Source organism: Camelus ferus, chromosome 3 (assembly GCF_009834535.1).
Source record: "Camelus ferus isolate YT-003-E chromosome 3, BCGSAC_Cfer_1.0, whole genome shotgun sequence".
NCBI lineage: Eukaryota > Metazoa > Chordata > Mammalia > Artiodactyla > Camelidae > Camelus > Camelus ferus.
Window position 1 is genome coordinate 43,753,664 of NC_045698.1, and position 24,272 is coordinate 43,777,935.

The window sequence follows — 24,272 nt, forward strand, 5'->3', positions numbered from 1 at the left end:
AATATACAGAGTATGTTAGATGGGGAAATGTGCTAAGGAGCAAAAGTGAAGCAGGAAAGGGTGTACTTAGTATGTGTTGGTCGGAGCAGAATTAAAGATTTGACAGGAAAGGGCTTGCTGAGGTGATGCTGTGCCTCAAATGATGTATTTGAGAAAGTGGAGAGGGCACTGTGACTAGAATGGAAGAGATATCAGACAGGTGAGTAGGGGATGAGACAAGAGAGGGGAAAATTGTACTCAGCTGTACTAGGAAACCCTAGTCTCCCTTCTCCTGTGAGTCTCCTTTACTGCTCACACAGTACCCTTCACTTCCAACGCTTCTCATCACCAAGCGTCTGTAGGTTTTTCCCCACGACATTCTCTGCAACACCGGCTGAATGTCCTATAACTTAATTCTGCCACTTTTTATCTGGAAATAACATCAGATCCCACAGCTTGAGGAATCAGTCCCGTAAAACTGTTCCCATCCCACTCAAATGCCAGTTGCAAGCCCATGTTGTCACCTGTGCTTCTGACCCATTGGTTATAAATCTGGGGTCCTGACAACCCCATCCTTGGGTTTGATTAATTTGCTAGAGCAGTTCACAGGACCCAGGGAAACACTTACATTTACCAGTTTATTAAAGGATATTGTAAGGATATAGATGAACAGCCAGATGAAGAGATGTGTAGGGCAAGGTCTGGGAGGATCCCAAGCGTGGGAGCCCGTGGAGCTGGGGTGTGTCATTCTGCGGGTATGGATATGTTCACTGACCTGGAAGCTCTCCAAACTCCATACTGTTGGGATTTTGTGGAGGCTTCACCAGGTAGGCATGATGAGGGTGGGGGGTGGCAGGGCTGAAAATGCCCAGCTTTTAATTATGGCTTGGTCTTTCCATTGACCAGCCCCCATCCAGGAGCCCACTCAGGGTCACATCATTAGAACAAAAGACACTCTTATCACCCAGGAAACTATAAGGATTTCAGGAGCCCTGTGTCAGGAACCAAGGTCAGAGACCAACTATTGGAACAAAATATGTTCCTGGTGCTCCTATCACTTGGGAAATTACAAGGGTTTTAGGAGCTCTGTGCCAGAAACTAAAGGCAGAGACCACTGTATATATATTTTTTTTATTAACTCGTATCACCTTTTTAAGATTGAGAGATAACAAATATAGAGCACTTTGAGCATTGCCTGGCTAAATCAATTACTATTGACACAAGAATGCTGTATAACAAACTAAATCTCAATAGAGTACAATGATAAATATTTTTCAGATCTACGTGTTTGTTACGTAGTTTTTCTGATCTTGACTGGGCTCATTCTGCACCTCCGATCAGCCGTGGGTTGTGTAGGCAGCTCTGCTGATCTTGGCTGAGCTCTCTTACGTGTTTGAGGCTCTAGGGTGGCCAAAGCTCTGGCCGCTTGGCTCTCTTTCACGTCATCGCCCTTCCTCCAGGAGGCCGCCTCGCTTGTTCTGATGGCGGTGGCAGGATTCCATGAGTGTGGGATTATACAAAGCCTTCCTAAGGCCAAGGTTGAGCATTGGAACACCCTCAACTTGCCACATTTTACTAGCTAGAGCAAGTCCTAAGACCAGCCCAGATTTAAAAAATAAGGAAATAGACCCTGTTTTTGATGAGGGGGACAGCAAATTCAAATTAACAGAAGGCATAGATACATAGAAGGATGGAGAACAGAGGCCATTTTAGCAGTTAGTCCACATTAGCACCTAAAAGCTCAATAAATATTAGCTATTATTTTTACATTTGTGAGTTGCCTAGTTGTATTTTGGAGGTTTTCAAATTGAGATTATTCATTTGTAAGAGCCTTTTGTAGATGTTGCAAATTTTTTTTGTCTTTGAATTTTGAGGTGGACTGTTACTGCTTTTTGCTTTTTTGCCCTACAAAAGTTTAAATTTTTACTGCAATAGGGCATATCATTCTTTTTTCCTTTATGACTTCTCCCTCTGGTCTCATGCCCTACCCCAAGATTATAAGTTTTTTAAATCAGCTGGATTTCTTCTGTTATATTTCATTTTTCGCTATTAAACCCTTTCTCTGTCATGAAGACTGACTTTTTTTTGAAAGACGTTTTCTAATTATTATGCAAAACAAAAAGAAAATCAACACAGAAGCTGCAGTAAGTATAAGAGAAAGTTCAGCCTATAAAATACGGGTTTCTGATTCACCATAGCTCACTTTGGAAGACTTGTACTATTTCACCTACTCTGAGATTATCTACACCTCCTGCGTAGCATTCAGAAGGTACCCTCTTATTTCCCAACCACATTTAGCTGATATCTTTGATACCTATTTTTTTTCTCTGCCTCACGTCGCAGTCAGAATTGTAGTGACTGAAATAATCACAGCTTTGAGGTGAAGCCTGCTTGCTACAGTGCGTAACATATATACTATAAGGGCTACATGGTTAGAGCTTATCATTCTAACACTGAAGATTTTACATATATACAACTTTATGGTTTTCACAGGAATTCTTTTCTGCCAAGGCACAACAGAGAAACACAAATTATTTATGTAAAAATGATGTAGGTGACTGATACTAGATTCCAGCTACCAATTGAACAGATTTTTTTTTTTGGAGGGCTCATATTCAGACACTTTTTCATTTTACAGATATTTATTGAGCACCTGTTATGTTATTGTTTAATTTCAATTTCAATGCCACCTTATCCCAAACTAAATTTACAGCCTTCCCTTAACAATCTGCTCTTTTGCTGTTGTTTTCTGTCTCAGTGAACGTTACCGTTTACCCAAATCAGAAGCCTCAAAGCTGTTCCTGGCCTTTTCCTCTCTCTGCTTTTTCCATGAACTGCCAAGTCTTCAAATTCTTTCTCTTTTCTCTATTTGTGGTTATAATCTAAATCTTCACCATGAGTCCCAGCCTCAAGTTTTGCTTCCCCCTAGTACACTTTCCTTATGAAAACAGAGATCCTTACGAAATGCAAATGTGATGTGTCACACTCCAGTTTAAAATTCTTCTTTTGATTGCCATTAATCTTAGGATAAAATCAAAACTCATTCACATGGTTTATGAATCCCTATACATTCTGACCGTGACTTAGCTTTCCCAGCTTCTCTCACTCCATGAACTCAGGGTTTCAGCTGGAGTCCATATGCTCATCTCCTGGCCTTAAATTTACACATGTTAATCCCTCACTTGGAGCATTCTTCTCTTTCCCTATCTTTCCACAGCCTGGCTAATACCTGTCATTCATCTTAAAAGTTGTTGTAAAATATTTTACATAAAATGTTTTATATCTATATATTTAAAAGAATAGAACAAAGGTATCTATATATCCAAAAAGATATTTCTAGTATCTTTGAAGGCTCTCATGATCCCCTTTCCAACCATATCTCTCCTCTTCATCCCAGAGATAATCCGTGTCCTGAATTTACATTTATTGTCCTCTTGCTTTTCTTTAAAATGTAACCACAAATGTATGTTTCCCAAAACAATATATGGTTTAGATTCACATGATGAAACTAATTTGACATGGCTGTGGTTCATTCTTATGGTTGTAAGATCTTTCACTGTATGGCCATTCCAAAATTTATTATCCATTTTCTTGTCAATGAATATTTGGGTTGCTCCCAGTTGTTTGCTATTATAAGCAGTACTGCTGTGAATATTCTTGTAATCTCTCCTGATATATGTTCAAGGATATACACCTAAGAAAAATTGCTGGGTTTGTAGGATTTATATACATTCCCAACTTTACCAAATGATGTCCAGTCCTTTTCTAAAGTGGCGATCCTAATTTACTCCCTTTCCCTGTGTAGCATTAATCAGTAGCCATTGATCCTCTGTCCTTTGCAATTCCTGGTGTTGTCAGACCTTTTACCAATCCAATGGCTGTAAAATGGTACGTCTTGGTTTTTGTATGCGTTGCCATTGTTGCTGATGAGTTTGAGCATGTTTTCATGTTTATTTGCGATTTGTATTTTATGCCTGTTTGTGTCTTATGTCCATTTTCCTATTTGGTTGTTTATTTTTTTTCATATTGAATTTAAGTACTGTTTATATATTCTAGATATATTTCATTTGATTTCCATTCAGAAATGCATATTTATAGTGTATTTTGCCTATGCCTGCCACTGCACTAAACTCCTACTAAATCTGATTCCTCTGACAACTACAAGGACTTTCATAGCACACACATTATTATTAATAGTGTTTGTCTTCCTCACTAGTTCACAAGTTTTCTGAGATCAGGAGCCAGTTTTCTGGTTATTGTTCATATCTGTACCTCCAGAACTTAGCATGGAGTTGTTCCCAGAGTAGTTGCTTAACAAATGTATTTTTTGAGTGGCTGGATAAAAAGATGTTATCAGTGATAATAACTGAAAATTCAGCATTCATTCCTGATGTCTAAGGAGGATAGGCCTAGATTTGGCATTTTTATATTGACAATGACAGGTATAACTTTCAGTAGAAACTAAATATTTCAAATCCTATATGAAATAGCTCACTGTGAATTTCTTTATGTGAAAAAAAAAGTTGCCAGAGGAAATTACTGTGTCTAAGTATTAATTTACACCTAGTTGTGTAATAAAAATTACAGAGTCGAGTAATATGCAGTAGGAAACTAACTTAACCAACAGATTTATAGGAATTTTGTGTATATACAAAGTATATGAGGGAAAAGAGAAACCATATATTAAAAGACATGATCTTTGTCATATTCCCTTGTCATCACTGGGAGCATTCAAATAATGACTTGGTACCCCCACAGACCTAGTTGGGAGGTCTATAGAGTAACAGTCTAATTAATGAATCCTCTATATATTAATATATGTTAATATATTATAATATATTATCTCATATATGTTAATATATTAATATATTATAATATATTATCTCATATATGTTAATATATTATATTAATATATTATAATATATATTATCTCATATATGTCAACCCGGATATGGAAGAAACTGGAGGAGGTACCAATCTCTGAAGTACTGGGTCAGAAGAAACCAAGCTGAGAAAGAATAGAAGGTGAACTTCTCATGAGTGGGCCAGGGGCCAGCTCAGGGCAGGGAAACCAGACTCTCTGGACTAGTATGATGTGGGAGTTATTTGAAACTGGGAAAACACATAACTTTGAGCAGAGCAAAATCCTAAGGAAAGCAGAAATACTTGTTAGTCACACCAAGAAGGTAATGACATGCAGCTTGCCCTACCCAGCGGAAAAAGTACCCCAGAAAAGAAGAACCCCAGAAAAGCCATGATGATGAATTCATATCCTGAAATCACATCCCTGTGCTATCAGAACTATACTCCCATAACTGCTCTGAAATAGCTAAAGGGAAGTAAAAACAAGGAAACATTCTCGGAATGGCGAAAAAGACCCACGGCTACTCAGTAAGGTGTATAGCAGCTCATCAAAAATGTTTTTAATGACTTTGAAAAATTGTAAAGTTACAGAAATGGTAGTAGTAGAATGTGGTTGAAACATATATGTAAATTGCAAATCTTCATTCAGTCATGCCACAAATACTAACCGAATGCAGTTACTATATGCCAGGGACTGTGCTAAATATCACGAGGATGGATGTAAAACAAACTCAGACCCTGTTTGCAAGGCACCTAGGTTGGTATTATTTGTTTGTTGAAGTTTACTTTTACTCCCCTCTTTACCATAATTAATGTTTGATGCTTACTTAAAAATATACCTTACAATTAATAAGAAGAAAAGTATATTAGGCAAAAAAATTTTTAAACCATTAGGGTCAGTCTAGTTGTTTTAACTGCGTTCAGAATTTTGCTGTGGACTTTCTAGCAATAAAGGCAAAGGGAAAACATATTGTTAAAAATGATCAGGAACAAAGTTTTTCCTGGTACTGTTTGTGAGATAAATTTATCGTGTAGATGCTTTGTATAGAGGAAATTGAGTAAATGCAATGAATAACAGTTGCAAGAATACTTACTTGGTAAGTGCAGAAGTAGACTTTATAAAGGATATTTCTTATTCTGACTTTTCTTAAAAGGCCAAGGCAGTACAGGCTACTTAGGGTGATAAGGTACATACATAAATAATTAGAATACAAGCTAGAAGGTGATAATTATCACAGAGAGTGACAGAGAAACTGATATGGGAGCTCAGGGGTGCAGGAGATGACTTTCAGGATAAAAGGGAGAGGTGAGGTCGTAACTGCAGGATGGAAGGCTTTGGACATGTGAAGATCAGGGGAGTGGATTTTCAGACTATTTACCCAAATTTAGAAATAAGCACACTGAGTAAGTTAGTTCAATGTCCAAGGCAAACATGCTAGAAATTAATAAAATGACTCCAAGAAGGAAAATATGCTACACCTTAAACTTATGTAATCTTATGTGTGAATTATACCTCAGTAAAGCCTGAAAAAAAAAAACCCCTCAAATCTCAGTATGTAAAGATTTACACCAAAAAAAAAAAAAAAAAAAAAGGAAAGAGGATGTGTAAACCATATAGCTTAGAATAGCTTTAGAGGCAGATCTAGTTTCAAATGCTTGTGTAATCTAAGTCCCAGTTTCTTCAAACCTAATATAGAGATAATATTAACCATCTCTCATAATTTTTGTAGGGATTACAGCAACTAATGTATGTGAGAACGTCTAGCATGGTGCTTGATACCAAGTTAAGTACATAGTGACATAGTTTCCTCCCTTCCATTCAAGGCAGAAGAAAAATGTAGTCCTAAGGACTTGTACAATTAAGAACTGAGTACAGATCTTCTTTAACTTATGGTGGGCTTATGCCACAATAAACCCATCATAAGTTGAAAATAAGTCAAAATGCATTTAATACACCTAACTTTACCAAACACTGTAACCAAACCTAGCCTGCCTTAAGTGTTCTCAGAACACTTAGCCTACAGTGGGGCAAAGTCACCTGACACAAAGCCTGTTTTAGAATAGTGTTGAACTCCTCATGTAATTTATTGAGTATGGTACTGAAAGTAAAAAAACCGAACAGTTGTGTGGGTATGGAGTGATAGTAAGTGTATCATTTGTTCACCCTCATGATCGCCTGGCTGACTGGGAGCTGTAGCTTGCTGCTGCTGCCCAGCATCATAGCAGGGGATCGTCTCGGGTATCACTAGCCCAGGAAAAGATGAAATTAACAATTTGAAGTATGGCTTCTAGAAGGTGCATATAGCTTTTGCATTATAAAGCGGAAAATTCTTAGGTTTAGCAATTATCGGTGGAGGACACTGTATTTGTGGATACTGAAGCTCACGAATGCTTTATCAGTGACTGGGGGAAGATAAAAGTGACCTACTGATGAAATTTTTAGGTGACTCTAAGTGAAGGGGAAAAAATTAAAGTTCCAGAGGCTCTCTGCTCGCTGCAACACCATTCTAGTAAGGAGGAGATTCTTAGGAGTATCAAATATGAAGTCTTATATTTAAGCTACACACATCACCTGCCTGAGAACCGGATGCTGGAAGTGCAGCACGTGGGAAAAACTAGAAACTTGAGTTGTTTTCCGGTTCAGTGTGAATTAGCAGCTTGATGTGGCTGCCAAAGAACAAAGGAGGAAAGAGCCACTAATCAGATGACACTTTAATCCTTGGGTGTTAGTTGCCAGATGCAGTGGATACTTCTCAGTCCTGACTTTGCTTGGTGTCCTTGTGACATTTACACTGTTGACCACACATTCTTTTTTTTTTTTTCTAATTTAGTTTAATTTTTTATTGAAGTATAGTTGCTTTATAATGTTAAGTTAGTTTCAGATGTATGGCAAAGTGATTCAGTTTCACATGTATATACAAATCTTTTCTTTTTCAGATTCTTTTTTTTTTTAATAGATTGTTGCAAGATAGTTCCCTGTGCTATACAGTAGGCCTTTGTTGGTTATCTATTTTATATATGTTAATCCCAGACTCCTCTAACTTATCCCTACCCCCTTCCCCTTTGGTAACCATAAGTTTGTTTTTTATGCATGTGAGTCTATTTCTGTTTTGTAAATAAGTTCATTCATATCATATTTTGGATTTCACATGTAAGTGGTATCTTATATTTGTCTTTCTCTGCCTGACTTACTTCACTTAGTGTGATAATCTCTAGGCCCATCCGTGTTGCTGCAAATGGCATTCTTTCATTCTTTTTTGTGGCTGAAATGTATGTGTGTGTGTGTGTGTGTATCTACCACAACTTCTTTATCCAGTCATCTTTCAGTGGACATTTAGGTTGTTTCCATGTCTTGGCTATTGTACATAGTGCTGCCATGAACACTGGGGTGCATGTATCCTTTCAAATTAGAGTTTTCTCTGGATATATGCCCAGGAGTGGGATTGCTGGATCATATGGTAGTCTTATTTGTAGTTTTTTAAGGAACCTCCATACTGATCTCCATAGTGGCTGCACCAATTTACATTTGTACCAACAGACACATTTGCTCAACTTCTAGAGAAATAAATTCCTAATTTTCCTCTATTATGAGCATTCCTCAGATTTCTTTCAAGCTTCCTTTTCTTGACACTTGCCTCTCAAGCTTTGGTTTTTCTCAAGTGTCTATTCGGTCTCTTTTCTGTCTCCTTTCCTTGAGCTGACATACGTACATGCTGAAGTCTGTTCCACACACCCTCCTGTCTGAAACCTTCCCTCAGCCCACCTAGTATGCTCTTTTCCTTTCCCTACTGTTCCAGTCTTCCCTGGTGTTCTTACCTACATACTGTCCTTAGATGCCCCACTTTATGCTAAGAATTGTACACACCTGAAGACATCTGTATCTGTGTCACCCACCTGGAGCCCGCCCTCTCCTTGCCTCCAGGTTCATATATCCAGTTGCCAGATCACCACAATTCCACATCCTGGCATATCTCACAGGCACTGAAAAATCGACATGGCCCAAACTTACCTAGTAATGTTTCTCCAAACCTGACCTTGTTCTTGCACTTTCTGTTTGTTTCAGTATTGCTGTGTTTATCAGTAGTAGTACCACCACCATCTCACACAAATTAGAAACTTCGGCATCCCATCTTTCATAAAGTCCTGCCAGTTTTACTTCTTGGGTATTTCTTGAATCCATGGTTCCCTCTCCCACTTCAGCTACCACTTTTAATTCTAGTGGTTGATCTGAATTGTTGAAGCCTCCTAAAGGATCTCCATTGCCTCCTAAATTTGACTTTCCGCACTTCCCCTCTGAGTGCCTGGCTAAAACACAGATCTCACCCTCTCACTCAGGGCTTCCCATGACTTATGATACAAAGTTTAAGGTCACCAGAATGACATAAATAGCCCATGGAATTTTGTTTGTCATCCTCTCCAGCCATATCTCTTCTCTAATTTCCATTTCTAACTTCCAAATTGGTCGTAATTCTTGGAATACACGGCCAGTGATTGAAAGTGGCCCTTTGCTAGTCCTGTCTGCTATCCCAGGCTTACTCTTTACACCTCTCCACACACCCCACCCCCTCCTTTCCCAGGTAGTTCCTATTCATGCTTCCTCTCCAGGAAACTTGCTCTGACTCCCCAGTCTGAGTATTGTTTCTCTGTCCAACTATAGCTTCTTGTATGTAACTCTGTAGTTGCATTTACAACACTATATTGTTGTTATCTTTGGTACACAGAAAATCAGTAAGTATCTGCTCCATTAACTCTAATGTGTTTTTCTGCCGTATTAGCCAGTAAGCTCCTCGGAGCCTTAGTCATCTTTTCTCTTTAGCAAGTAGCCCGGTGCTCACTTTCTCCTGAATTCCAAATGCCTACTATACATCTCCCCTTGGATGTCTTCCTGGCCTTAGAAACTCGGTGTGTCTAAAATTGAATGTATGTAAAGTTCCTCTTCACCCAAACCCATGGTCATCATCAGAGCCTCCCCCTCTCCTCCCACCTTCATCTCACCAGGTCTTACTGGGTTGCTATAGAAGGGACTCTCAATCTAGATGACCTCCAGTTCTGAAATGCTATTATTCTGTTGGTAAGCAGCAGCTTGGCTGATACAAAATAATAGAACATTTTTAGGTTGAAAGAGGCAGCTTAGTAAATAGCTAATATTTCAGACTCTGGATTAAGATCGCCTTGTTCACATGCTGGATCTACCACTTAACTTAGTTGTGTGACTTTGGCATGATTAACTCAATCTCTCTGTCCCTCAGTTTCTTCATCTATAGACTGCCGATTAAATGAGATAATGCATAAAAGCACTTAGTGCCAGTACATGGACATAATTAGCACTTCATAAGTGCATGAACAACTCTGCATTATATTCAAGTAGATGCTTTCCCTGCTTTCACTGTGACTTGCAAATCTAAAGGACTTAAGGCTGGTAATTATTCATCTTTCATCTTTTTAGGAAATGTTTTGAAAACCTGTCTTTTATCTTTTATTGGTGAGGAAGATTAGCCTTTTGATATATAGGCAAAGAATTTGAAATCATTTTTGTCATCTTAAAGTAAAATCTGCTAAGTATGCTTATGTACTGTAGAAATGCAAGGCATCATTGTTTTCTTTTTCTCACCATAGTCTGTGGATTTACTCATTTCTCACATAAGTTAATGACAGTTGTCTTCTGGGGGTTGCTGTGCCAGACCAGCAGGAGCACTGGGACACAGCAAGGATCTTCACAGAGCCATCTAGGCTGCGCCTTGTGATTTTGTCTCTGTCTGTCTCTCAATAAGGACAAGAGAGAATAAAGAAAAGTAGCAGACATTGATGAGGTACTAGATTAAAAGCTGTGGACAACTTGAAGAGAACGGCAGAACTGCCACAGTGTTTGGTGTGACTGGTGATACAGTATAGTGCTTAATAGCACTGACTCCAGAGCTAGGCTGCCTGCGTTACCACTTCTAGCTATGTGACCTTGGGTAAGTTATTTGACCTCCCTGTGCCTCAGTTTCATCATTTCTGATAGTAGAGATAGTAATAGAGTCTATATCGCAGTGTTATTGTTCAGAGGGTTAAATGAGTTAGTATATGTAAAGCCACACTGCTGTGTAAATGGCTCACACTGTTGTTATTATTGATGGTAGCCGTGGTGGTGGTTGGCAGTGGCCAAACAGCAGCTAGAGGCTTATTCGTAACTAGCTAAAGTATTTGATAGCTGTGCTTACAGTTGTCAGCCTCAAGGTTTAGAATCTAGAAAGCAGAATCACTTTGAATCTTCTCTTATAATCCATTTATCGCAGAACATTCGCTGTCTCTGCAATAAAGTTAAATGCTTAAGCACAGGCCTTTAGTTAATTATTTGTGATTTAGCATCACTGAGCTTCATCTTAAATTAGAGGACTTGAACTAGCTGGTTTCTTAGACCCTTTCAACTGTGAATTTATGAAATCTTCATTTTTTGATCAAATACATTTATTCTCACTTGTGCTCTAGTTTCCCCTTGGGGTTGGCTCCACTTATGATCCCTTTTAATATGCTTGTCAGCATGAGTGTTGTCTTAATGTTGAATTTGTATGTTTTTTAAACAACATATCTGAATTTAGAATAGCAGCTGGAGCTAAGCACATGAACAGTTATTTTTTCTACTTTTTATTATGTAAATTTTCAATCATAAATAAAAGTTAAGAAATTAGTATAATGAACCTCCCCATTAGCAAGCTTCAAAATTGTCAGCTCACGACTCTTTTCATATACCTCTCCATCCACTAATTATTTTGAAACATATGCCCAACATTATATTACTTGAATCATAAGTATAATCGTAAGTATTTCCATATATAGTTCTAAGAGATAAATTCATTTTCCAAAAATACATGATCACAGCACCATTGTCACATGTAAAAATAATAAACACCTATTTGTGGTTGAACCAGTCTTTAAAAAGAAAAGCAAACTAGATATTAGCCAGGCCTAGGATGAGGATTTAGGCGTCATCATTTTTTTTTTTTAATTTTTATTTTTTTAGGGAAGGGAGGTAATTACTTTTATTTATTTATTTTGACAGAGGTATTGGGGATTGAACCAAGGAACTCGTGCATGCTAAGCAGGCACTCTACTACTGGGCTATACCCTCCCCCAGGCATCATTATTCACTCAACAAAATATCCACATGTCAATGACCCAAAAAAAAAAAAGCCTGAGTGTTAAATAATGTACTGAGGAGAGAAGACTCTCCTGAGTAATTTACTAAGAATTTCAATTCTAGAAAGTATGCCCCAAACACCAATTAAATGTGCCAGAAGCAATTTATTCATCCTCCTAGAGAAAAATAAAAGCAGAATGTCTTTTTTTGAGTTGTGGTTTTCCATGGTAGACCCTTTACTTATGAATTATTAAAGAAGCCTTGATTTCATTTGTGACACAGCACTTGATTTTAGATGTTCTGTGGTCTCTGGTGGCTTTACTTAATCCAGTTAAATGTCTTAATAAGAAGAGTCATTTTTTTCATGTCCATTTATAATAAATTTGTTTTAAAAACTGTAATTATAAAACTACTTGTCCTATACAGAAAGTTAGGAGAAAATCAATTAGACTACTATCTTCTTCTGCTGCTTATTTTTCAGAACCTGAGATTTTCTATTTCATTCTTTATAACCTTAGTAATATGAACCTTTTCTAAAAGTTGTTTTTTTAGAGCAGAAATATTATAAATATTTCTAGTGTCACATAATTCTTCACTTGACCTTAAGCAGTTTCTAACATTTTTAATCTTCATTCCTATTTGTTGGAAAAGATGACTTTGAATAGTCCCTTTTCATTTATTTACAATGAAATTTGGAAACAACTTATTTCCATTACATTCCAAAATCTAAAATAAAATTGCCTTTTTTTAAAATGGATCACTAACATTTTAAAAAAGAGTTGAAAGTAAGTCATTTATTCCTAGGGGAGCCTTTGTATGATATAATTAGTCCTATCTTTAAGCCTTATCTATAGAGGAAGTTGTACACAACTGAGATTGTTTGTGGCACTTTTCCAAAATAGTATGTTTTCATGATATAAGACCAAGATTGGACCATTATTGTTGCACTGATCATTTTAGTCTTCAAATTTAAATGCTATGTTTTTGAGTACAGAAAAATGGATGGCACAATGAAAGTGGGTAATGCTTTTAACTTTATCAGATGCTGGAGACTTCTCAGAATAAAGGCCACTGGAATATCTCCATGTTTAGGGTAGTTCTGCTCTGAACTCAAAATATTTGGAGCTGAGTTCATGGTGTACATTTATGTGAATGGCTGTTTATGTGAGATACACTGCGTTACCTTGGCAGGAGTAATTTGAAAGTTCCATCTTTTCATAAAGTCTTTTTTTTTTTTCTCTAGAGCTGCTGAACATTTTCTGCCCTGTCTAAAAATTACTTTCCCATACCAGCAGGTGGAAGCAAGAGCAGTCAAATTGTACTTTGCTTTCTAAGTACACTGGCATGTCCTGTAGATAATCTATCCATGACTCAGAGTATCTTTATGATACATCCCTCACTTTAATTACTTTTCTTCAACAACTTTATTGTCTTAGCACCTCTCTTGATTGCTTTATCAGCTTATTTACTTAGTGTCTGAGGCTGAACTTAATAGTCATTCTAAGACAGGCTAATTTAGATTTTTCATTGCTTGTACTCGATTAAACATTTACAACACAAGCTATGTGCTGATACATTCTTCCACATTCGCCAAGAAATAAAAAGATGACTAAGACCTGATCTGCATTCTCAAACAGCTTACATTCTAGTAGAATTAGAAGGAGGCTGTCTTCTTCATTCCCCTCTGGCCTAGGATAACATACCACTCAGCCTTCCTAGTGTACCTCCAACTAACCTATGGTCGGCATTCAGTATTCACACAGTTTTTAATTTATTCAACAAATATTTACCGAGTACTAGGTACTATATAGGGGCTTAGTTTATAAACATATTCTTTTTCTAACAGATTTTTTTTTAAAAGATCAAAACACTCTTCACAGAATTATCATTTATTTTTAAATTTCTCAGTACAGATTATATAGAGAAAGTTGACATATAAACCCTAAAATATTAAACTGAAGGATTTAGAAGTTAGAAGTAGCTAACGTGAGTAACATTTCCAGAAATATACATAGAAGGCCTTCCACAAACATTAGTTGAAATAAAATAAAAATAAGATATTCTCTATCAATTCTATTAGCTGTTTACTGACAACTAATAATAATAATAAAGTATTTTATACAAAGGATATAAAAGAAAGAGAAGAACCAAATTCTAAAGTGTGTGTGTTTGTGTGTGTGTGTAAAGAGAGAGAAATTTAAGAACCTCCCCGAGGTAGTTACTTGCTCTGTTTTCTAAATTCCCCTTTGCTCTATTTGTATAAAATTTGCTGCCTGGATTCACATCCATCTCTATGTCTCTTCTTTACAAGTCTGTAAGCTCCCAGAAGGCAATAACTATGTCTTATCTTTGTAACTTCAGCAAATATTTACTGAAGGAATGACTGAATCAACCAATTTACTTTATGAGAAATCCCTTTATAACAAGCCTTTTTAGGGGGGAATATAATCTACAATTTAGGTATAATCATAGATGATAGTAACAAGTCAATATATCTTATCTGAGAAATCACCAGGGAATAAAGAAGTAGCAATTGTTGCACAGAAAATTTCTTAGAATGCCTCAGCTAAATTTCATCTAAAAGAAATGTAGATTATTTGTTTGCATGAGTACTTCAAGAAAGTGTTTGCAGCTTCTAGGAGTGCTTTATCAAAAGTGGTTTACTGCTTACCTAAGAATAGTTAGTCATCTCAGCCATTAAAAAGAAAGAATGGAATAGTGCCATTTGTAGCAACATGAATGGACCTAGAAATTATCACACTAAGTGAAGTAAGTCAGACAGAGAAAGACAAATATCATATGATACCACTTACAGGTGGAATCTAAAAAATGATACAAATGAACTTATTTACAAAACAGAAACAGACTCACAGACATAGAAAATAAAGTTAGCAAAGGGGAAAGCGAGGGGAGGGATAACTAGGAGTTTGGGATTAACAGATACACTCTACTATATATGAAATAGATAAACAACAAGGTCCTACTGTACAGCACAGGGAACTATATTCAATATCTTGTAAAAGAATAATTATATATATATATATATATATATATATATGTGTATAACTAAATCACTGTGCTTTAGACCAGAAACACAACATTGTAAATCAACTATGCTTCAATTAAAAAAAAATAGTTAATCAAAGGAGTCTGGAAAAAAATGAGGCCTGGGTACAAACGGTAGCCATCAGGTTGTCCCAGTTTGAGTTGTTTTACTCTTTGGAAATGGATGACTAAAAGCTGCCCATGCCTACACAGCCTGTTTTTCAGAGCTGCATGAAAGCTGAAGTGGGGCACTCCTCCACAACCCTTGCAGGAGTCCTTCAGGGAGCGGAATGGGTAACAAATCAGACAAGTGATGTCAATGTGTATGCTTTAACTGCCTATCTTATTCTCTCCTCGTTACAAGCAGGATGAAAGCTCAGGGAGTTGCAAGTGGTAAGAAACCTGATGTTTTCCTTTTCTAGGATGCAGGTGCAATGGGAGTATAGCACAGTAGTTAAGAATATGGGCTGTGTAGTCAGGCCTGGGTTTAAATCCCAGCTCCGCCCCTGCTGTGTGACCTTGAGCAAGCTACTTTACTTCTCTGTGCCCAGTAAAAATGGGTTAATAATACCTGCCTCTTGCCTTGTTCGGAGGATAGAATAAGGAAAGGCATGTAATAAACTCTTGATGTCGCACCTGGCACATGAACAGACTCTTAATATATATTAGGGTTGATGATGATACTCATCATTCATATTCGTGACTTGTTTCTAAGTTAGCCTAGATGAAGAGTGGTAAACTGAGATTGGGAATTGTGAGAAAGATCAAGTTTTGGACATGCTGAATTTGAGATGTCTGTGGATCTGGAGCTCCAGCTTGAGATCTGGCTGGAATCCTGCGAGATACCCAACTTTTTTGAATGGTTTCAGGAGGAGGAGCCAGCAAAGGAGTCTGAGAAGAAATGGTCAGAGAACTGGAAGAAGGACTAGGAAAGCAGGAAAATGACATTTGCCAGAGCATTTTTGGTGTGCTAGCGTGGAAGAATTAGTTATAGGCAAGGAATTGAAGAGAGTAAATGGGAAAATTGCAGGACTGAAAAGCTGAAGACCATAGGTTGGAGGACACACATTTTTCTTTAAAACTCAGGAATAAAATGGGAATAAGGAGAGATATAAACACATTTGATCATACTTAATTACATTTTCTGTAAACTTAGAAACAAAGCTGGAATGATCTTTCTGGACATTAATTCCACTAAAGAACATCAAAACAAACAATTTTGGCTAAGAATGTAAATCTCTGTTTACTTTTAAAGTTGACTTATTCTTAGGCATTTAACTTTAGAACATTCTGTTCATAAAACAGTTGGATCCTAAGCCAAATTAAAAGGCCCACAAATGAAAAAGCTATTGTCTGGAACTCTAGTAACTTGAATACCAAACGCTTACCTTTGTTAAGGGCTGTGCGTACCCAAAGCGGAGGGCTCATTAACTGTTGAGTACTGCTCCTGTCTCTGGTTCCCCAGTGTGGCAGTTCATTCACAAGAAAAACCTTTGGCAACGTTCAGGATGCCTGCATATCCATTATATGCCATTCTATCCAACCTGTGTCATCTTCCCTAATTGGATATCAGGACTTTTTATAATACTCCATGGAAGTTAAACTCTCTCAGATGGAACTTGTATTTTGGACATATAGATAATGGAAGAAAAGTATTAAACAAATAACCTTAAGTGGAATTTGGGGGGTAAACTTGTTAAAATATAAATATACCACAAACTATGTTAATTTCAGGGCCTACTAATATCACTGAAACGCAGTCTCTGTTCAGGGTCTGTTGGAGACACAGCTGAGTAAATAGGTGAATACTATGCAGTGTGATAAGTGCTTTGATCACTGTACATGTGGGATAGTTTAGGAGCACAGAGGAAGAATTAATAAAACAGCTGTAAGTAGTTACAGAAGGCTTCCTGGAGCCAATGAAATCTGAGCTGAGATATAAAAGGTAAATAAGACATGATAGAAATGATGTTTCTCAGGAAAGGGAGAGGAAAGGTATTCCAGGCAGAGGGGGAAACATTGGAAAGGCCTGAAGAGAGCCTAACAATTTTAGGGAGATGTGAAAGTAGTTATTTATGCCAAGAGCATAGATTCAAGGGCAGAAGGGTGGCAATGAGAAAGCCAGTGACATAGGGGCAGATCCAGAGGGCCTTGTATAAGTAGCTTGAACTTGATCCTGAAGTCAGTGAAGTCAGAACTTGATCCCGAACCATGGCACTGAAGGAAAGTGCCATGACAAGATTTACATTTTAGAAGAATTACTCTGCAGGCGATCTGGAAGCTATGTCAGAAGGCATCTAGAAAGTCCTCTAGGTTTTTGACTTGGGCAACTGAATGCATGCTGGTGATCTTAATTAAGATAAGGAATACAGGAGGAGGACAGGTTTGGTTCTAGGAACTAAGGAAGGTCGTCACTTTATTTTTGGACACAGTGGATTTGAGGTGACCGTTGACATCCAGGTGGAGCTATCTAATAGGCGTTAGATATGTGAGTCTAAAGCTCAGGAGATTGGAGCTGGATATACACATGTGGAAGTCTTTAGCTATAGGTCGCATATGTAGCCACACAAGGGGACCGGAACACCTAGAAGGGTGTATAAAATGAAAAGAGAAGAAAAAAGAGCATGGAACTGAATCCTGAGGAATACTGGGGAATCCTAAAGAAGAAGATAAAAGAAGAGCAGATGGTGGAACTTGTGAAGATACAGCCAGAGACATAGAATGAAAAGAATTATTATCACAGGTGCTAAGGGAAGGGAAAACTGCAAAAAAGAGGGAGTAAAAAAAGGGCTTGCAACACTGTCAAATACCACAAAAAGTCAAGATAGGTAAGTACTGAAGAACATCAGTTGGGTTTAATAGAAATTGGGACCCTGCTGAGAGCAGTTTTCATTTTTTACGAGGCCAAGACCCAGACTGAAGTAGATTGAAGAATCAAAGATAGATGAGAACATGAAGACACCAAGGCTGGCTCAACCATTCTGAAAAGTCTTGGTGATGAAGGGAAGGGGAGAAATAGAAGGTGTTTTCTAGTGAGAGACCCAGGATCAAGGAAGTTACTGTTTTGCTTTATTTAGATGAAGAAACTAAGGACTCAGGCATGTGTATGTGTGTAAAGAGACAATACAAAGGAGATACTTAAAATTCTTCTCTTCCCAGAAGAGGTGAGAGAGGACCCAAGCACAGAGTGAGAAATTGGACAAGACAGATAGCCTCCTCTACTAGTTAGGAGAAAAGAAGAAAGGGTGATTATCAATGTAGCTATGTTTCTAGGTGGGAAATTGAGGGAATTTCTGTGTAATGGCCTCAGTAACATAGGCAGCAAGGTCAGCTAGCAGCAGTGAGAGCTCTGAGAAATGTTGGGAGGCTGGTCATAGTTTGAAATAAGTGGTGTGGGGAATGAGAGGCAGACCTTGATGGATGGATTTTCTTAAAGCCTTGAGAGTCCAGCTCGAATCAGAGACCATGATATAAATGCATCAACATCTACCACCTTGTTCAGTAATCTAGATGTAAGAATAGGGAAGTTAAAATGGTTCGGGGCAGAGATTTTTTAAGGTGGATATAGCAGAAGGACTAGGAGCAGGGCAGTTTGGGTTTTAGAGAAGGATGTGGATTAATACATAAGGCTCACTTCTCACATTTATGTAACCTGGGACAATAGTCCAATTGGGAGTCCACCCTGGCCCCCTCCTGTACCTTGAGGGGCCTCACTTGTGCATGGACACCCCCACCTGTAAGTTCAAGCTCCAACCACACTCTCTCCTACCTATGACACCCCTCAGTCCAACAGGTGTACACTGTACCAATGGTGCAGTTCAACCTCAGGAGTGCTGACCCAGGGAAGGAGCCCATATAGGCTCTGGGAGCCATTTGAGCAAGGAGTCCTGGAGCCCTGGCTGCTCAAAGCATAGTTGTGTGGTGGGCAGGGGCGAGGCTCTGCATGGGCACCTCCTCTTAGTGCTTTTGATCAGAGTGCAGGTGGAGGAAGGCCAGGGTGGGCCCCTCAAAAGTGTGGTAATTCCCCAGGTCTAAGTGGAGCTGCAGAAAAAGCCTGTTAGAGTGAGGAAAGGGAAGGATCAAAGGACCTGAGATCGAAATGAGGTTTAAAAAAAAAAAAAAAGGTCTCATAGCAATAGCGAAATGGAACCTAAAAAGTTAGAAGGTTGTGGTCAGAGAGTGGAGTATCAGAATTTGTCATTTCTTAGGAGCATCTGCAAGTGGTGGTAAGATTCTTGGAGTGAAGTGGGTCAAGACACTGAAGTTAAGGGAGTGGTCTAGCTCATCCCTCTACCCTTAGAGTCTCCATGGCGTGATTTTGGAGCTTAAGATGGAAAGGCTATAGGGCCAAATCTTTGATAAATGTGAGGGAGTAGCAGAGAGATCATTTGATGGCAGCGAGTGGTCCAGGAAGTCAACAGCCTCAGAGGAGTAGGGTTGTGACACAGTAGTGATTTGGAAACTGCTGGGGATCTAGGAGAAAGTTCACCCTGTCACAAGGCCCAGTAGCATGAGAAGCCTGAAAGAAGGAGAGGCTTCATAGTGGAGGTGATGTTCTCCAGGGAGGTTTCAGTTAAGACAGAGTGGGAAAGAGAGTGTTATGTGAAGAGACTGGGGATGTGAGAAAGTTGAAGTTTGAGTATCAGGAGAGAGACTGGGACTATGGGAGTGGTTCACCAGTTGGAGATGCTTTAACCTTTGGGATAGTGGCAGGAATATGAGAGAGAAAAAGACACTTACAGTCAAGAGAAAACAGTAAGTTCACATGTTTTTGATATGTGGAGGGACTAGCACCAGGAATCTGCAGGTCAAATTTTGTAACTTGACCTCTATCTTGGTAAGCACAGCTAAGATTAACTCCCGGTTATTAAAAAAAAAAAAAAAAGATTTGTAAAATTTAAACGATCTTGTAGAAAAGCCTTTTTTATATTTTAATTATATTGTTGGTACCTTTTGGCCCTGCTTCTTGTGGAAAGAACTAAAAGTCTTTTCTACTACACTGATGCTCATGAAAATAGTGCTTCCTTAGACGTATTTCTCAGAATGGTGTTAGGATTGAATAAGTGTTTTTAACACTGCCTGGTACGTAGGAACTATTTAGTAAAGAGTTCTCCCTTCCTCACTTGCTCTGTTCTTTCTTTCCTCCAAAGAAGACACTGAGGGAGCTGCTTTGTGAGGGGAAGGAGAAAGGATACCCATAGGAGGGAACAGGCGCACATCTCCTTCCTGAAGTGAGATCGTCTGGTGTGGCACTGTCCACTAGAACTTCCTGCAGTGATGAAAATGCTCTCTGTCTGTGCTGCCCAGTGTGGTCGCCACTTACCGTGGTGGCTGGTGAGCATTTGAAATGTGCCTACTGCAACTGAAGAACTCAGTTTTTTATTTTGTTTACTTTAAATTTAAATAACCACATGTGGCTACTGTGCTGGACAGCACAGATGTAGCAGACAGAGTGCTCCTTGGCTGAAGGCTTCATGGTAGAAGTGGGCTAAGTGCCTGAAGGAGCAGGTAAGCCTGGAGGAGGCACGTGGTGAAATCCGAAATTAAGGAGCCCTATGTACTCTGATGAAAGGAGCCCGGACTTGAGCTGTGGCCTGTACGTTGTAAGAAGAGGGGTGACTTAGTTAAGTCAGTGGCTGAAAAACACAACTTTGTGAACACTAGGAATCAACATTAGAAAGGAATGGTTCTGACAAAGTAGCCAGATGAGAAATAACTAAAAGAAACATAAGGTGGGGAGCGGGTATAGCTCTGTGGTGGAATGCATGCCTAGCATGCGTGAGGTCCTAGGTTCAATTCCCAGTACCTCCACTAAATAAACAGACAAATAAACCTAATTACCCCCGCCTCCCAAAAAAAGGAACATAAAGGAATTCCAGTCAGGGGAATGAGGGAGGGGTTGATGAAATGCAGCCCTCAATAGCAGCTTGTAGAGAAACATTAGTTCCAAAGTAAATTCTAGGAATATTTGTTAAGTATTTCAAAGAATTGGGGCCAATTTCAGGAAATACCATGCGAACCACGTACTACAACACAGTAACACTATAAGGGAAGAGTGGGAACGTGGATTAAATGTAAATTCTGAGGAAATGGAAGTTGTAATATTTAACACAGTGGAGTTTCTCTCTAGTCCTGGCTCTGATAAAACACTTCCCTGTATGGATGTTTATTTGTGGTGATGAAGGGTGATGGTGTTGGCAGTAATGTTTTAGCCATGTCAGCGCCATCTCATTTCAAATATATCAAACATCTGCTGTGTGCTCAGCAGTGTTCCGGGGTTGTGACACAAGAAATGTACAGTGGCTATTGTGAGGGAAAGTCCTAGTCTAACTTTTAATACAACACAAACAGTGGAACAGGTGGATGACAGTTATTTAAGTGTCTAAAATGAATGGCACAGATAAAAGGTGATAGAAGGTCTGTATGAACTGGAATGGTCAAAGACACCTTGGTGGGAGGGAGTGGAGGCCTTTAAATTATGCTTCAAAAGAAAATGAATCCAGCAAATCAGAACATTTCTGAAAGTGTTTTGCTAAACTTTTTAAGACATTCCATAAAGTGTTTTGCTAAACTTTTTAAGACAATAATTAACTCAGAATAACTGTGGCATGCTCATTTGTCCAAATGAAATTCTGCAACCCGGTGATCTCTATCAAAATCTGCCCCATTTATTTCCTCTCGCTAAGTACTTTATTTGTTTTTTAGACACAGGAGACCAGACCCATAACAAATGCATTTTCCTGTCAATTCCACTGAGGTATTCTGTATTATTTCTTGGTTAGAAATTTCACAGAGTTGGATGTTGAAAAGTGCTTTAAAGACGAAGGAGAAAATGAAGACAGTGTGGTTGCAACTGAAGTAGCAGAGAGCCTGGAAGTTTATAGGGGAAAAAACCTAGTGTTTAATTAGACAGTAGGAATCTCAGATTTAATCTAGATTTTCATGTTCAGGTAATTGCACATAAGAACTCCTGTAAAGAAAGACAGAATCACAGTATGTTGCCTGCTTTCAAATTTTGTAGCTCTCAGTTGCAGAAAATCAATAAAAAAGCCTCACCAGATTCTCAAGGGTGTAAGCACAGTTGTTAGAATGACTGCAGGTGCACTGGTTTTCCCCCCAAGTCCGGTTCTCCAGGGCTGCAGAGCCTGAACGGGAGGAAGAGGCAAACATACCAGCATCTGAATGAGCCTGAAATCATAATAAAAGAGAAGAGGAGGGATACTCAGCAAAATAAAATGGAAGAGGAAAAGCAGAGACGATGCAGAGACAAAAATTCTCAATAGATCAAACTATTTTAGTTAAAAGTATAAGGAAATCCTGTCTCCATTCATTTTCTTTGGTAACAAGAATTATAAGTCCTGAAAGGAATTGAGGCAAAATCCCAGAAGGCAAGAAGATAAAAAATTTCCATGTGTTCTGTTGACCCATGAAATCATGATTTCTAACTTTTGTCCCTTTCTTTTTACCCCTTCCACACTTAAGGAATAATACTACTTTAAGGAAGGGGTGGTAGCTTTTCATTACTTGCAACAGAAACTGTGCAAGTGTGGTTATGGGAATAGCTGTTCAGCCGAAATGGAGGTGCTGACATCTTTATCAGCTTACCTGAGTTGAAATCAGGTGTGCTGTGACATAACAATCTTTTGATAAATGTCAGGAAATAAATGAAGACCAGTGGAGGTTATCTTATCAATGGAATGGTTGATATAATTTTCTTTTAAAGCTGTTTAACAGTAATGAAAATTTGTCCAGAATAATTGGTTTGTACTGAGAGGAATGGTGAAAAGAACACGGTACTGAGATGCAGAAATCTTATGTTCTGTTTGTCTGTCCTGTCACTATTCCTTACCTCAGTAATCCCGTGGCCAACCTCTTCACTGGAACTTCCTTGGAAGCCCAACCAGTCATGGCCAAGGCCTCAGTCATACGTATCCATGAGGGGTTAAGGGAGTAATTGTTTTGGAAATTTTCAGCCAACTCCACACACTGGACTTCATATCCCTATTATGTTGGGCCACCGCCAAGCATGTAAGACCCTCCAGTCAGCCATCATTTCTTATACCCTGACCTTCATACTCTGTTTTTTCTGAGCTCATTCCTTTATCAATTTTTATTCCTTTGTCAGTTAAGATCCTGTATGAAGCAAATAGCATAAAACCACATTTGACCTGGCATAAACAATAGACTCACATAACTGGAAAGTCTAGCTCTAGGTCAGGCTTCAGACTTAGTTGAGCTAAGGGGTCAGTGATGTCAGTAAATATTTGGTTTCCTTCCTTTATTCTTCCGTTCACAGTGTTTAGTTCATCGTAAATTAGGTTCCACTCTTTCTCATAAGGTGGATGCCAGCTGCAGTAAGGACACAAGTTTGCTTAGGTACACTCGGCAGGAACGAGGCCCCTTTCTCTCACAGGAGCTCGAAGGGCAGGGGCAGCCACCTTCAGACCATGAACTTTGTGGGGGATGCATGAGAACTGGGAGGAAAGTGTGTGGTAATCAGATGGGGGAGGAGGTAACGGCTGGACAACCAGCACGTCCTCATCTACCGGTTATACTCTAGGACTCCTCCTTTGTTATTTCTGGAGTCCTTGTAGCTTAGTAAGCAAACCCCTCCATTTCCATACTTTCTGGATCCTCTCTTCTCTTACCCTTTCCTGAAATCCACTCAACCCTGAGGAAAATATTTCCCCACATCCCTCTTTCTTCCCCACCCCAGACCACAAAGAAGGAGGAAAGATCCACATCTTGGTTCCCAGACTCCTGCCTCGTCTCCAGTTGTGCTCCCAGACCAGCATTTGTTCACCGTTGTGTAAAACACCTTCAAGGCCCACAGTCTGGTTTTGCCATTCTCTACCCCGGCTCGTGTGTCCTCTCCCACCCACCTGGTCTTTCCCTTCATTCTTTGAAGGTTTTCATTCCTTTTCCACTCCCAGGCCCAGCTGTCAAGCTGCTGACTCCAGTGTTCACACAGACTGTCTGTCCAATACGAGGCTGTCGGTTCTTTGCTCTTTTCAACTCGTTTATATCAACCATCCACTTCTAGAAAAATATCTAGGTTCTGTCAGGCTTAACCTCTGATTTCTTAAATTCAAACATCTCACTTTTTTACTATACCCTAACTGCTTCTGTTTTACCTGTTTCATTGATTTTACCCAGAGTTTAGTATCTTCCTGTCAAAAACAATTTGCTCTGCCCATGGTTTATATACTGTTTCTTCCGACCTCCATTAGGACCTTGCTCTGTATGTCATTTCATAATTAATTTT

General features: G+C 38.9%; 1 protein-coding gene across 4 annotated transcripts in view; it reads left to right on the plus strand.

The window, feature by feature from the left end:
• Positions 1–24,272, plus strand: part of NLN (neurolysin) — an 85,729-nt gene that overhangs the window by 6,030 nt on the left and 55,427 nt on the right. Inside the window, exon 2 of one of the 4 annotated variants that reach the window (XM_032473153.1) lies at positions 18,237–18,252. The exons of the other annotated variants lie outside the window; for them this stretch is intronic. Coding sequence (XP_032329044.1) covers positions 18,237–18,252 — 16 coding nt within the window. The remainder of the gene's footprint in view (positions 1–18,236; positions 18,253–24,272) is intronic. 4 annotated transcript variants of the gene reach the window in all.